This window comes from Berghia stephanieae, chromosome 6 (assembly GCF_034508935.2).
Source record: "Berghia stephanieae isolate SIO BIC M18660-M18661 chromosome 6, UCSD_Bste_1.3, whole genome shotgun sequence".
Classification (NCBI taxonomy): domain Eukaryota; kingdom Metazoa; phylum Mollusca; class Gastropoda; order Nudibranchia; family Aeolidiidae; genus Berghia; species Berghia stephanieae.
Window position 1 is genome coordinate 48,400,345 of NC_088365.1, and position 12,582 is coordinate 48,412,926.

Genomic DNA, 12,582 nt, shown 5'->3' on the forward strand with positions numbered 1-12,582 from the left:
AATAAATTACCTACTGTTCTACCGCTTGATGAACAAAACCAACACAGGAATATATGTGTAAACTTAAACGTTTATAACATGATCGAGAAAAGCTTGTGTTAATAGTTACCCATTTATGAAAACAATAACAATGATCAGAGAAAAGTCGAATTCATTCAATTTATTGCTTATAACCAACCAACTATGTTTGTCCGAGCACGTGTGAAGGTGTGTCACAAATTCAAGTTTTTGATTAGTCAAAGATCTACTGGTTAATTGTCTGCCTTTCCAAACAAACTAACAAACGAATAGCATAATTAACAATAAATATACAACGCGTAAATAAAAACAAACAAACAAAATGAAATGATAGCAACTCAGTTAATAGCGTAGCCAAGGGAAGTTTATTCAGAAATAAATAGACACAACTGTATTATTCCCTGCTACATAATTATTTGAGAGCTACCGTCTTCCCCCACTCCGGATAACAACGCAATAATAATGTCCTCCATGAGTATAGTTATTAGGCGGCGACCACTCTATAATGGAACAAAGTTAACCCGATTGTTTTTAACTAGTTAACCGGCGTACTCTGGAATACATGTGTTTAAAAAATTTTGTCAGAAAACTTGTCCTTCAAATATCAATCGATTTAAATGACCCTCATCTTGACAAAATGATAAAAACAACAACTCTCAAACCTGGGACTTCGCGAAGTCTTCCTTAAATCCCAAGGTTTGAGAGGTTTAGCCAAGATACGGGTCATTTAAATCGAATGATATTTAAAGGACGTGTTTCCTGGCCAAATTTTTAACCCCCCCCCCCCCCTCCCCAAGAAAATGGGCAATATAGGTACTTGTTAATGCAAGATCGATGTCCTGCTTGATGTATTCACCACCTTTTTCCGGAACAGTCTTAATAGCTGTTTGCACACAACTTTCAATTTCATGTTTGCTTCTGTATGGTGTAACAAGTCGTTGCTTCTGATGACGTGGTCTTTCATTTGCCTGTAGTTCCTTTCCAAATGTGACATCATCGCCTCGCACATATGAATCTTAGCCACCAGAGTCGAGTTGCTGGTCTCGTCAACAAACTCGTAAATTTCTGTGAAAAATTGGAGAAATTCAAGCTTTATAAAGCGGGTCATAGCTATGTCGTCCTTGGCATCAAAATAAATAGAGGGAGCAAGTCGGGGGAAATCCGGAACGGCATAAGACATGCGATCTACAAGATAGTACAACCACAGATTGACACTGAATTCCAACATACTAGACCCTTCCGAGGTTTTTCCTAGAGCGATAAACGTTTTGGCTAGGAGGAGAAAACCCATGCATATTCGAACATTGGAAGCGCCCACCGCTTCCGTCAAATCGACCACGTATTCGGAGAACCAACTCAGAGCCTTCGAGTGATCTCCCATGGCAGAATAGAATAAGCCTTGGATCTTGCTCACCATGGCGTGGATGAAATTTATAGGACGGCCTTTCTCTTTGTGGGCGTCCACCTCTCGCCAGAGCATACTCAAGGCGTTTTGCAGCATCCGGTCGGCGAATTCGAACTTGCCCAAACCAATGTAAACATCCGCCATGGCCGTGTACAGCGTGATCATTTGGGATGACTCGTGGCTATCGCCGTACACAGGGGCGACGTACTTGAAACATTGGAGTAAGGTGCCATAGGCGTGACGGTATCGTTTCTGGAAGGAATAAATGAGGGAGAGAAAAACTAATCTAAACTAAAAAAAAAAAAATTGAATATAACAGCTTCAAAAGAGAACAAGCTACCAAACACTGAACGCTTCGCACTAAAAAAAAACAACAAAACCCCAAAAACCAACAAAACAAAAACAAAAAACAAACAAACAAAAATCGATTTGACCTATTGTCTTAAATCAGTATTATGTAACATTGACCAAGATATTACTTTAGTTGACCTGCCGATTTGACAAAAAAGTTTAATTAGATCGTGGTTTTAAGCGATAAAAATAGAAGTCACTACAGCTAACTTTACAGATCAACAATTTACCCCCTTCAATGTTATGGGAGCATTGATGGTATGTTTTAAAATAAATTACACATCATTTCTACCCGCTACACCACTCGTATGAAAACATAAGTTTATAGAAGGAACGAAATTGACGCAACTCAGCCCTTTGTTTCCATGAGCACTACTAACAACAACTCACTAGAAGGTTCACAAACCTAAAAAGAAAAGACGTCAAACTATAAGTCCTAGTGGGACCTAGTGTCAGGCTATAAGTTAACGATGGCGACGCTAGAACCCACTAGGACTTATAGTTTGACGTCAATTTCTAGGATTTTGTCCGGCTAATGAGTTGTTGTTAGTAGTGCTCCAGGAAACAAGTGATTCCATTGGTTGACCAATTGAATACAACTCACGAGTTGTTTTCTTTTGTGGCCAAAGACTAGTTTTTATTTTTGACGTAATTTCTTGGTCAGTGTCAGTCCCTCGCCATCGTAAACTTATGACGTCAAAAGACAAGTCTTTGTCTACAAACGAAAACAAATCGTGAGTTGTATTCAACAATTTAGCTAATGGAATCACTTGTTACCTTGACCACTACTAAAGACAACTCACTAGGCGGTCCACAAACCTAAAAATGACGTCAAAATATGGGTCTTGGTGGGTTATAGCGTCAGGCTATACGATAATGATGGCCAGAGTCAGACTTTCAGTTAACGATGGCTACGCTCGTGGCCATCGTTAACATATAGCCTGACATTAAAATCCACTAGAACTTATAATAGTCTGACGTCATTTTTAGGTATGTGGACAGCTTAGTGAGTTGTCTTTAGTAGTGGTCAAGGAAACAAGTGATTTCATTGGTTGAACTGTTGAATACAACTCACGATTTTGTTCCTTTTGTGGCCAAAGACTTGTCTTTTGACTTCATTTTTTGGCCAGTGTCAGGCATTCAGTTAACGATGGCCACGGTCAGGCTTTCACTTAACAATAGCTATGCTACGATCCACCAAAGAGCGTGTAGGTAACGATTGTTATGTTACCAAGAGCTCTCGTCTCTTCCGTCTTCTACTCGTATTTTCTTCATTGTATCAGTAAGCCTAGCGCGCATGATACACGCGGAGCACACCCACCTCGCTGTCTCGCCTGGCACGCGACAATAGCATTGCGGTTAATAGAAGTGAGAGCTCTTGGTAACTACGTTACCCTACACACTCTTTGGATCCACTACCTACCTTGGCAAGATGGTAGTATGACTGGTAGGCCAAATCGTCCAACAACATCTCCATCACTAGTATCTTCATGGCTTTCTCTCGCCGTCGTTCAATGCTGCACTGTCTGTGTGGGGTGGGCCAGCGAATTATTTTGATCTTTTCACATACCTGTCCGTGTATATGAAAACATTAATAATAATAATAATAATGTAATAATAATAATAATAATAATAATAATAATAATAATAATAATAATAATAATAATAATAATAATAATAATAATATAATAATAATAATAATTGTAATAATAAGAATAAGAATAATATCACAATCCGCGGTACTACCGCGAATAGAGAAAATCACTATTCTCAGTACTAATTCGAATAGAGGAAATCACTATTCGCAGTACTATTGCGGATAGAGGAAATCACTGTTCGCAATACAACCGCAAATAGAGGTGGCCTAATTGTTAGACCGTTACTAACTTACTAACTCACCACGTCGTGACTGCTGTCCCTCTCACAGTGTTCCCAGCTGCAATAGTAGGTGACCGTGCACTTACTACAGCACAGGGTGGCTCCCTTTGAGCAAAGCTCGCAAATCTGCTTGTAGCCTTTTGGGTTATGTAACTGATTGACGGCAAAACACTTGCCGTCCTTAAGAGGTCGGCTGAACATCTTCTTTGGGGATTCCAGCATTGATTGCATCACCGCTTTGTCCTGAAACGTGAACATAATTAAAAGAAATAAAGTGAATAGGAAAGTGCCAGAAGACAACAGAGAATAAAAACTTCACTGCGGCGATGGGGGCTCGAACCCGCGACCTTACTGGTACGACAACTCCGCCTGGCCGGGGAGATTGTGACTCTACCGAACGAGTTATCCATGACCCCCAACAAAGTCCCTTCAAAGCTTAGTCTAACTAGAGCCCTCTCTCCCCGACTTCTTGAGGTCACGGGTTCAATCCACACAAATACCACGTTGTTAGTCAGCTCCACTCACTTTTCTGAACATAATTAAAGACGTTTTGGAAAATAACAATAAACAAACGAAGTGATACTGTTTCTAGACGATTGAATAGTCGCAAATTAGGAATGAGTAGCAGAGGTCGTGAAGTCGTCACACCATCCCTATTCCGGTTCAAAACTTCTTGGAAGTGTGTACCCAGACCTCCGGTGGACTAACAAAGAATAAGTTCCTTATTGAATTATAACGTGGCATCACTATTTTCGTATCAAGATGTATAGACATATTCTTATGATTACGGGGTGAGGATGGATGATCTTTATTGACGACCAGCATTTATTTTAATTTAGGCTAGAAAATATTTTCTCTTTGAGATTTATAAAGGAGATGTGTTCTATTTATCTATTTTATAGCCTTTATTCACACTCGGATCAACTGTTTTCCAATCAACATTCCAATATGAGCTTAACTCACTCACTCACTCTCCAGTGTCGTCCTCATTGACGGCTGCCCGCACTCTGTGATGACAAAAGTCCGCCCATTCCTTTCGTCTGTTGACGGTATCATAATATAATTCTCTTCCATTCATCTCTGTCCATTCCCGGATGTTTTAAAAAAAATATAACTATGCCCAGGTCTTCCCCTTTTTCGTTTGGCCTCCATTTTTCCCTGTATCACATCTTTCATTAGCGTACATGGGTTTCGGCATATATGACCGAAAAAACAGAGTTTTCTATGAGCTTAACTACATTATCAATTTTTGAAGTAAATATTATGATTGCGATATGTGGTCCAGCCGTATAATTGAGCTTTAATATTAATAATTATTATTAATTGATCTTTTTTATATATTGCAATATCGACTAAACATGCTCAAAGCGCTTTACAAAGGGCTTCTGGCCAACAGCAATATGTAACATGTAGGATGAGACATGACGCCTGTTAGACACTAATACAAATTTTTCCCCAGACAGGAACAACACCGTTAACGGGCAGGTACTCATTTCACACCTGAGTACGATGAGAGAATGTGAGTAAAGTCCGCAGGCGAATGTCATACCGCATCACCACATAGCTTCACTAATAATAGATTGCATTGCAACCGACTCAAAGTTTCTATTTCTTATCCTTAATAACTCCGAATTCACGTTTAGAGGCCCGAATCAACCTGACGTCATACCGTTTTGAGACTATGGGTCACAAGTTAGTTTCCCCTTGGATTTTAAGAGATGCATTCATGTTTTTTATTGTTTTCGTTATTGGCTGAAGAAGGGTTTTGAGCCTGAAACGTTCTATGCTTTTTTTTTATAGGTTCTCTTTTGAAGCTGTTATAGTATAATATGTTACAGTGAATGACATAATCAGTCGGATGGTGAAGAGGTTTGAACTGAGATATTGCCAAGTTTAGTCAGAAGGTCAATTTTAAAATAAAAAATGAGCTGTTGTCATAAAGGATTGAATCAACCCTTTTTTGTACATCTTCGGGAAATATCAAAGCTGAATTTCACTAATAAATATTTTTTTGCAGCTAGTCAAGTTGAAAAAGTATGAAATTTGAGAAAAGTTGCTGGATACCTTTCCCATACATCTGACCATAACTTCATGAAAAAATCACCGGATTTACTTAAAATAAAGATTAAAATGCTCTGTTGAGCATATTCTTTCGCAAAATGAAAAAATACAAAAAAATACAAAAACAAAAACAAAAAAAACAAAAAAAAAAACAAACAAACAAAAAAAAAAACAAAAAAAAAAAAAAAAGACAAACCCCAACCCCCCCCCCCCCCCACAAAAAAAAAACAGAAAAAAAATAAACCAAACAAAAAAACAGAAACAAAAAACAAAACGCACTGACACATACATAATCTTTTTTTGTTCACAAATTAGGTTACTTACGATGATCGCTTGATCTGTACTGGGTAAATCGAACAGTGCTTTATCTCCCTCTTGGTAAGCGATTTTGTTGTCAAAAACAGTAATGTAGACTATTTCCGGGTTGATGTCTTTGAAGAAATTTAAGGGTTTGTACCCTGTTATCTCGACGCTGTAGTCCTCGACTTTTCCCTGGAAAGCAGAGCGTGCCAAAGACCTTCCGCCACTCATCCCACTGGTTTCTCTGTTGAACATTTTATCCGAAGGTAATCTGGAATAAAAAAAAACAAAAAGGGGGCAGCGTGGCTCTGCAGTATGGTCTTTGCTTCGTACCCGAAAAAGGTACCGAGTTCGACTACCCGCCGCGTTGTGTGGCCTTGAGCAAGTCAACTAGCCTTTGCTCACTTTGCGGCGCTGCACTGCGGCGGACGCCTGGGTTATTCCAGTCTTCCATTGGAATAGATCCTAAAGAAACATTCCCCCTTATGTATGAATAAAGGGAATTTATTTATTTTAAAAAATTTAAACCCCAAAAAGTAGTCCTTCAGAGTTTATCCCGGTTTCTAATAGCGGAAATGGAGAAAAGTAATTAACAACGGTTTGTCTCTGAATGAAAATAAAATAAAATTGTAAAATTATCTCCTGAATGGCGTGATCTCTATTCAGTGTTGCTGTTCGCTGGGAACCCCTTTTAAAGAGCTTTGAGGGGAGCTGCAAGGTCTGGGCCGGACGTCCCGCTTGCTGAAAGGAAATTGATGTGCATTTCGAACCCAACACCTCTCATTTCCAGGTGCATTGATTGCCGCGTAATCCTGTCTGACAGAGATTATTGCATATGGCCTCTCATGCATTATTGTGTCCATAACAGCACCTTCCCGTGGTGTTCCCCGTTTCTACTGAGTTTGTTATGGGCGCGACCGAGTCCCCGGCGGTATAACCGGGCTAGGGAGTAGGTGGGACCCCTTCCTCTTAAGGTGCAGGAGACAGAACCCACCGATGAGTGGTACACGCTCTGCTCCTCACCCACCCACCTCACACTCATTCTGTAGTGTGGTGTCCTCTGTATGTCCTTACTTTTCTTAATCTACCCCTATAGCTCATACTTGTTTCCTAGTGCTGTAACTTTAACACTTCTATACTCCCTCTTTGGTCGACCTGTGGCCCATGTCTTCTGTATGACTATCTGTGATTGATTGTAATCATGTATCCTTCTTAAAAAATTGAGATTTTTAGGGAAAGGGCTGGTATCCCTTTGTTTTAGGCCCACAGAATCTCTCATCGACACAAATGACCCAGGACGTGACGATCCTCTGTTTATGAAATATGGCCCTTTAAGCAGAAAGAATAACTGAAATAGATAACTGCAAGCCAGGAAACAGTAGGTGGCGGGGAATGGGCGACCGTCAATCATGAAAGAGACTGTGGGAAAGACAAAATGAAGGCTACTTGACTAGACCCTATAAAAATTAATTATATGAGGAACATGCATCTGCAGCTCAACTCCTGATGTTATGCAGCTGACAAGGAATACAGGTTAGGGTGGGAAGACAGACCAGAGACTCCCCAGCATGCCATGACAAACAAAAGGAAAGCATACGAGCTCGGACGTCGCCTCGAAAAAGGTCCGCGCCAGACAGTGAGTACCCAGGCTGATCTGCGCGAAAAGTCAGCTACTGGGACAAAGAAATTCCACAAACATTTGAATATTTTACAAATTAACATTTGTGGAATCAGGAATAAAAAGACAGAGCTGAAGAAATTATTAAATGAAAAGGAAGTTCACATTGCTTTACTTCAGGAAACCCTGTATAAAAATAGCGATCCATATATTGCTGGTTATACATACTATACCTGCAAATGTGACGACTGCCGTGGTGTTATTACTTATATAAGAAATGACATCACGGGAGATGTTACTTCTAAACCATCACAGAACTCAACTGATGTACAGAAAGTCACCTTATGGCACCTAAATAAGAAATTTACCATTTACAACATTTACAACCCTCCACGGTGTACTATAAACCTAACAGATCAAAACAGTTCCCAATACAACAACACAATAATTGCTGGTGACTTCAATGGCCACTCTCCACTATGGGGATACAAAAATTTAAACAACACAGGAAAAGAACTAGAAAAGCTTTGCAATACAACCAACCTCACCATTTTACAAAATGCAGACTCAGTCCCGACCCTTCTTCACAGAGCTCATATGTCCCTGAGTCATCCCGATCTAACCATCATCTCCTCTGACCTTCTGAATTCTTGTCACATTAAAGTCCTGGATGAAATAGGCAGTGACCATAAACCAATTTTAACACAAATAACAGTTCAAACACAGAAGAAAACATTTGAGCAGAAATCCAAATGGAATTTCAAGAAAGCAAACTGGGATGTTTTCACAGCAACATTAGATGACCAGCTTCCAAAAATTACAGATACATCAAGTGTAGAACATTTAAACGAAGCCCTCACCAAAGCCATTCTTGCAGCTGCAAAAGCAGGAATTCCAAGAGGTAGTCGACAGAATTACAAACCCTTCTGGAGCAAAGAAATTGAAAAAGCAGTAAATGCAAGAAAGGAAACAAGGAAAAACTTAGAGGAAAACAAAACCATTAAAAACAAGATTGAGTACAATAAAGCATCGGCAATTGTCAAAAGAACTATTAACAACGCTAAAAGAAAGAAATGGGCAGACACATGCGCTAATATTGACCTCAATCAAAATGGGAAAAAAGCATGGGCCTTACTTAATAATCTTAACAATGAAACCCCGAAAACCAACCCAAAGCCCATGAAAACTACAGAAGGAACAATCGTAGATGACCAAAAAAAAAGCCATGATCTTCAACAAACATTTTGCTTCAGTAAACAAGGCATCAAAAAGAAGTGAAAAGGACAAAAAATTGATTAAAGACCTTAAACATCAAGAAAAGGCCCCAAAAGCTATCTCATATCTGTTCAAAGAGGGCTTTACCATGTCAGAACTTCACAGAGCTATGAAAAAACTCAAGTTAAGGAAATCCCCTGGACCAGATAAGATACACAATGAAATGCTCCTGCATCTTAGCGTGAGAGGTAAACAGATGCTTCTCAAACTTATAAATCTAACATGGGAGACAGGAATAGTACCAAGGGGATGGAAAAATGCTATTATAATTCCAATCTTAAAGAAAGATAAACCACCCGACGAAACGAAAAGTTACCGACCAATATCTCTCACCTCATGTGTTGGAAAGATCGCGGAGAGAATGGTAAATAACCGATTATACTGGTGGCTGGAGACATGTGGCCTACTAAATAAATATCAGGCAGGCTTTAGGATAGGGCAAAGAACAGAAGATCAATTGTTTAGATTAAGTCAAAAAATAATTGATGGCTTTCAAGATGGAAAACATACAGTCGCGGTTTTTGTTGATCTCCAACAGGCCTATGACAAAGTATGGAGGAAAGGGTTGTTATCAAAAATGATGGACTACGGAATTGATGGAAATCTCTACTTCTGGATTAAACAATTTCTCAGTAACAGAACAATCCAAACAAAAATTAATAACGGACTGTCAAACAGAGAAGTATTAGAGGAAGGTCTCCCACAAGGATCCTGCCTCAGCTGTACTCTCTTTCTTATTTTTATAAATGATCTACCAGAAGTATTACAGACAGAAAAGGCCCTATATGCTGACGATTTAGTTATGTGGTATACTACAAAGCACCTACCAATAGCCTCCAATAGAATAAATGAAGATTTAGAAAGCTTAAACACCTTCTGTGATAAATGGAAATTAAAAGTAAATTGCAATAAAACAGTCTACTCTATATTTACTAAGAGCCATCCTGTTTCCAAGAAAGAAATAACACTCTCCATCCAAGGCCATCGACTCGCGAAAGAAGAAAACCCCACATATTTGGGCATACAGTTAGACAGACAACTATCTCTGAACAAACACACTCAGAATGTAAAAATCAAAGCCACAAGGAGACTCCAGTTACTAAAACGACTAGCCAGTACTAATTGGGGAGCAGACAAAAACTCGCTTCGACAACTCTATTTAGGCTATGTGCGTTCCGTCATGGACTACAATTTAGCCCTCCAAAATGTAGGTAGTAAAAACACACACAAAACCTTGGACAGAGTACAAAACCAAGCCCTTCGCTTCATCTCCGGTGCCCTGAGATCGACACCCACAGCAGCATGTGAAATACATACTAATGTGGAACCACTTGGACTTCGCAGAGAATCAGCAGTGCTTGAAATGGTTGAAAGATACAAACGAAAAGAGGAAAACCATCCAAACAGAATTCTGGCAGAGAAATGGAAACCAAGAACAAGATTAAAACAAAAATCCCTGCTACACATTGCTAACAACTTGAATGAAAGACACAGACTCCCAGAAAACAGAGAAAAATCTATTTTAATCAGTCAAAAACCTCCATACGCCGAACTAAAACTTCCAAAAATAAAGACTAACCTCATAGAAGAAACAACAAGAAATAAAAACAAATCAGATATACAAACATTAGCAATGAAGACAATACAAGAATACCCAGACAACTGGATACATGTTTACACAGATGGATCTGCCCACAAAGGAACTAAAAATGCTGGGTATGGGTTTGTAGCAGAATACCCAGATAAAACCTGTGATAAAATCCACAATTCTTGCGGAAGCTCCTGCTCAAACTACGAGGCAGAGGCAGTTGCAATAGAAGCCTCACTGCGACACCTCTCTTCTGTTTTCCAGCTAAACCCTTCAAAACTTCAAAACACTGTCATCTTCACAGACTCCAAATCGGTTCTCCAAGCTCTCGATTTAGATAAACTCTCCTCAACGTTCAATAGTTTAAGATCTCAACTAGATGAATTCCTTACAACACACAGAGTAGACTTATCTCTCCAGTGGATACCGGGACATTCAAATATACCAGGAAATGACAATGCAGACAGACTAGCCAGACTCGGATCAACACTTTTACAACCATCATTTCCAGTATCCTTAGACACAGCGAAACAAATAATCAAAACAAATAAGAGAGAAGAATGGATGAACAGTTGGGCAATGAGCACCACGGGTAGATGTATGTTTTCCCATATGACCACTCCTGTAAAGACTGATTGCCTAAATAAGCTCAGAAGACACCAGCAAAGCATCATCTTTCAACTAAGAACACAACACATACCGCTCAACAACCATTTAAGCAAAATTACAAAAGACACATCCCCCTCCTGCCCCCTATGTCAACACCCCAATGAAACAGTAACACACCACTTGCTTGAATGTCAACCTCTTGAAGATCTGAGATGCACATTCCTCCCACCAAATCCAAGCATCAGTAACACACTTTATAGTCACCTGGAACAACTACAAAAGACGTCTAACTTCTACGTCATGGCACAAGACCGAAGGGCTAGAGCTCAGGTGGTCGCTGGTTCGGATAAGTAAGTAAGTAAAGAGCTTTGAGCACGTTTAGAGGATATTTTGCCTGCATATAGAATCTCTACCCCCAAATTCTTCTCCTCGAGAGGTGTGCCTCGAAAAAAAAGGGGAAGCAAAAAAAAAAATAATAAATAAAGAAAAGAAAAAAAAAAAAGAAAAAAAAAGGAAAAAGAAAACAAAGAGAAAAAGAAAGAAAGTCCGAAAAAAAAACAAAAACAAAAAGCGAAACAAACGAAGACAAAAAAAAAACCCAACCCCCCCCCCCCAACTATACAAACAAAATAACACCATAAGTGCGTCTGGATGTCAGTGCACGCACACGCACAAACACACACGCATATATATATATATATATATATATATATATATATATATATATATATATATATATATTATATATATAATATTATATATATATATATATATATATGCATACGTCGCTTCTGCCTCTTAGGGGGTCCCGATAGCTCAGTTGGTAGAGCACTCGCTTCACACGCAAAAGGACCATTATTGATCCCGGGTGCAGTCGAGAGATTTTTTTTTTCATCCCCCTGTCTACCTAGCAGTGAATGGGTAGCTGGGTCTGTTAGACCTGGCAGAAAGTACTTTGCGATAGACTAGCCTTCTATTCAAAGAGTAACAAGCAATTGCTATTTATTGTCCGTTTCACTCTAAAGAAACCGGGATAAACTTCGGCACTGAAGGTCTACTTTAACTTTAACCCATGTTATGAAATATGTGGTATCATAACAGACCATTATCAAAAACAAATGGAACAAAATTTACCTTATTCTTCCGCAGTCTATTGACCAATTTTCATCAGTTGGAATCAAAAGCGTAGGATTCGTAAGCGGATCAATAGATTTAAATTGACGTCACATCAACTTGTTATTGTTTGTGAAAAGCACCCCTTTTCTTATTACGTCATTGCTGTCCATTTTGGTCTTTTAAAAAACATTTAATATGATATCTCGAAGAATACTGGATAATCAATATGTTGTTGCTTGCATCTCGAAGAATAGAAATAGATAACAGTAGGGAAAAGGAATGGAGGCTTCAATTTAATCAACGAAAACAGGTAATGTGGACGTTTTGGGTTTTTCCCTTTGTTAATAAAACACGATGATTGAA

The 12,582-nt window shown here is 39.1% G+C and overlaps 1 protein-coding gene across 1 annotated transcript; it reads right to left on the reverse strand.

Annotated features, from left to right (window-relative positions):
- Positions 1-364: 364 nt before the first annotated feature.
- On the reverse strand, positions 365-12,341 carry LOC144975165 (uncharacterized). Its single transcript, XM_078918959.1, has 5 exons — positions 12,238-12,341; positions 6,038-6,284; positions 3,674-3,895; positions 3,198-3,344; positions 365-1,675 (listed from the first exon to the last, which is right to left on the reverse strand). The coding sequence occupies exons 2-5, from the start codon at positions 6,266-6,268 to the stop codon at positions 839-841; spliced, it is 1,437 nt and encodes a 478-aa protein (XP_078775085.1). The 5' UTR covers positions 6,269-6,284; positions 12,238-12,341; the 3' UTR covers positions 365-838.
- Between the last annotated feature and the right edge of the window lie 241 nt (positions 12,342-12,582).